General features: G+C 46.8%; 1 protein-coding gene across 1 annotated transcript in view; it reads left to right on the forward strand.

Annotated features, from left to right (window-relative positions):
- Positions 1 to 3,397, forward strand: part of LOC107115082 (epithelial chloride channel protein-like) — a 63,973-nt gene that overhangs the window by 56,951 nt on the left and 3,625 nt on the right. Inside the window, exon 17 of the mRNA XM_015416683.1 lies at positions 397 to 1,561. Coding sequence (XP_015272169.1) covers positions 397 to 1,561 — 1,165 coding nt within the window. The remainder of the gene's footprint in view (positions 1 to 396; positions 1,562 to 3,397) is intronic.

Below are 3,397 nucleotides of genomic sequence, written 5' to 3' on the forward strand. Positions count from 1 at the left end.
CTGTATTATACACTCACACAATAAAGCAAATATCGTAGTTACTAAAAATTAAACCCTTGCAGCTAGCCACAAAGTGTGTCTGCCGCCAGAAAGCGAAGCTGTACTTGAGATACGAAAAGGCCTTTTCAACTGTTTCTCACTAGGCTGGAAATCCGCCCTCCCTCCCCCCACCCCACCCCTCCTTCCTAAGAACCGAAGTTTAACTAACTAACTAGCCAAAACTTACCAACTGAATGTATCCGGTGTTCTTGTAAACAATTTACCTCCGAAACCACCAAGTGTGTAAGGATCGCCTGCCCTCGGCTCTTCACTGAGAGCTCTACAGCAGCAAGCCTCGCAGCGGATACTTTTCCCAGAGACGCTACTGCACTCTGAACGTATATGGGCCTTAGACAGGTCAATTTTATTAAATCCAGTGGTCAAGGAAAGGATAAGTGCGGATGTGAAGAACTTCTTCAAAGAAAATGAAACAGAGGGTATGTCTCCAGCTCTGCTTTGGGATTGCATGAAGGCGGTGATTAGAGGCGCGCTGATTGCGGCTTCATCTAGAATCCGGAGAGATAGAGAAAGGGAGAGGACAGAAAGGTTGGAACGTATTGCCAGATTGGAAAAGGAACATAAGGCAAAGGGCAGCATCAAAGTCCTTCGACAATTAAATGCAGAGCGCAAACTACTGGATGCGCTAGAAACCTCTCAAATTCAAAAAAACCTAATGTATTTAAAACAGAAATTCTGGCTGAAGTCCCCTAAGAACGTGCAAATCCTAGCTTGGAGAGTGAAGAGCAAAAGGAAGTCAAACCTCGTTGGATCGGTCCTAGACAACAAGGGGGCCAAGCAATACGCGGCAAAGGACATAGCGCAGACGTTTGCAGACTTTTATGCCGTTCTTTATAAGTCAAGGTTACCCAATCCGGGAGAGGTGGGGCGTTATCTGAACGCGGATACGTCAATACCCACTCTAGCTCATCAACATGTGGACTTGCTAGAAGAGCAGATCTCTCCGTTAGAATTGAAGGAAACAATAAAAGGTCTTAAAAACAACAAGGTAACTGGCCCTGACGGTCTTCCCTCTGAATTTTACAAAACCTTTCAAGAACCACTGCTTGACCATCTCCTCAAGGTCTGTAACGGAGTCCTGCTACAGGGTGTCTTGCCGAGATCTTGGGCCGAATCAATTATAACAGTGATCCACAAAGAAAATAAAGATCCCACCTCCCCTTCCTCCTACAGACCAATCGCGTTACTGAACCACGATAACAAAATATTCACCACAATCTTGGCCAATAGGCTGAAAACTTTCATCTCTAATTACATTAATCCTGACCAGACGGGCTTCATCCCGGGTCGACAAATAACTGACAACATCCGTAGAACGCTGGAGATCATTATCCATAGGAAAAAAATTCAGGAAGAGGCCTTAATACTTGCGTTGGACTTTGAAAAGGCGTTCGACTCGGTGGAGCCCCTGTATATAGTATCCCTTTTTAAAAAGATGGGCTTTGGCGGCAACTTTTTAAGGGCCATCCAGGCAATATACTCAAGTAACACTGCCAGGATCAGGGTAAATGGGACATGCTCATCATCATTCAACCTTACAAGGGGTACACGACAGGGCTGCCCCCTGTCTCCATTGATTTTTGCCATCGCAATAGAGCCGCTGGCGGAAAGGCTCCGGCGGGCGGGGGGGTTTAATTGGATAACCATCAAAGGGGTTGAACATAAAACAAGTCTGTATGCCGATGACCTGACACTATATGTCTCCAACCCATCCAGATCGATCCACTCTATCCTCTCTATGTTGCGAAGGTTTGGCGAAGTTTCAGGGTTGCGAATAAACGTGAACAAGTCAGAGGTTTACCCTATTCGTATCAACGACAGGACAGCGGACTCACTCCGACAGTTATGCTCGTGTGAATGGGTGCAGGGATCCTGGAGGCACCTAGGTGTGAGGATTCCGAGGAACCTAAAGGATCTATTCAAGATTAACTATAGCGCTCTATATCAAAAAATCAAGGTGGATCTTAAAAACTGGGACTCACTCAAGCTAACCTTACCGGACAGGTTGCATCTGATTAAAAGCTTTGTTTTTCCAAGATTTCTGTACCTATTCAGAGCACTACCAATTTTCATCACAAGAAGAGATCTACGTGCCTGGCAAGGATCCTTAACGAACTTTTTGTGGGGAGGGAAAAAGTCTAGGATAACCTGCCACGTTCTACATAGACCCGCACGACAGGGGGGTCTGGATATTCCCCTACTGCAGGCGTATCATCAGGCAGCAATACTGTCCCATCTGGTTCAATTGCAACACAAGGATGATCAACAGCATTGGAGGTCAATTGCTCTGTCATATACCGCCCCGTATAATCTCCAGGAAATTGTTTGGATCAAGCCTTCTTCCAGACCAAAATCAGTCAGGGAAAACTTTTTATTGGCAACCGCCCTAACTTTGTGGGACAGGAGCAAACATCTCCTCCCCCAGGGAATCTCTCAGATGTCCACGTTCACAGGCCAGGACTGGTTCCGGCCCGGCTTAGCCCCGGGGGCATTCAGAGAGTGGAAGGCAGCAGGGTTCGGCCGTGTTCGTGACTTAAGGGACAAAGACGCGTTCCGGGACAAGCAATTCTTTGATATGAAGCTAGGAAAGCAGACCCACTGGTTTGAGTATTTGCAGCTGAAGAACCTCAATGAGCACCTCACGGAATTGGGCATTTTCGGGAGAGAGCTAACAACCCTGGAAAACATCATTAAGCAATACCCCAACTCTCCGAAGGGCTTGATATCCAAGATATACCGGGCGATCATCATGGGGGAGATTGCTCCAAAGTTCAATTTTCAACATCGATGGGAAGAGGAGCTTTCAGTCCAATGGGGGGAGGCGAACTGGGACACGATTTGGTCTTCTCCGGCCAATACCTCCAACATTTTTAATGTGCGTTTTCAATTTTTCAAGACTTACTCTCGCTGGTATATGACCCCACATCAGCTACACAGAATAGACAGAAGCAATGACCCCGGATGTTGGAGAGGATGTGGTCAGCTTGGTACTTACCTGCATTGTTGGTGGGAGTGCCCGATCATCGGCAACTTCTGGAAGATGGTCAGACGACAGATTCTTCATATAACTTCGCACAATCTCGACCTCAAACCTGAGATCTTCTTGTTAAATCATTGGAACATAGAGACGGACGGCAGAAGTAGGGAAATCATTGCGCTTCTACTGGCTACGGCTCGACTAACAATAGCATCTCTTTGGAGAGCTCCCGCACAGCCAACCTTATCAGCCTGGTTCGACAAAGTGTGGGATCAATTTGTGATGGCCAAAATCACCGATAGGCTGCACAGGGCCCAAACCTCTCACTCTGGTATCTCTAAATTTGACTCGATATGGTTCCCG

This window comes from Gekko japonicus, unplaced genomic scaffold, assembly GCF_001447785.1.
Source record: "Gekko japonicus isolate JY-2015 unplaced genomic scaffold, Gekko_japonicus_V1.1 scaffold16, whole genome shotgun sequence".
NCBI classification, from domain to species: domain Eukaryota; kingdom Metazoa; phylum Chordata; class Lepidosauria; order Squamata; family Gekkonidae; genus Gekko; species Gekko japonicus.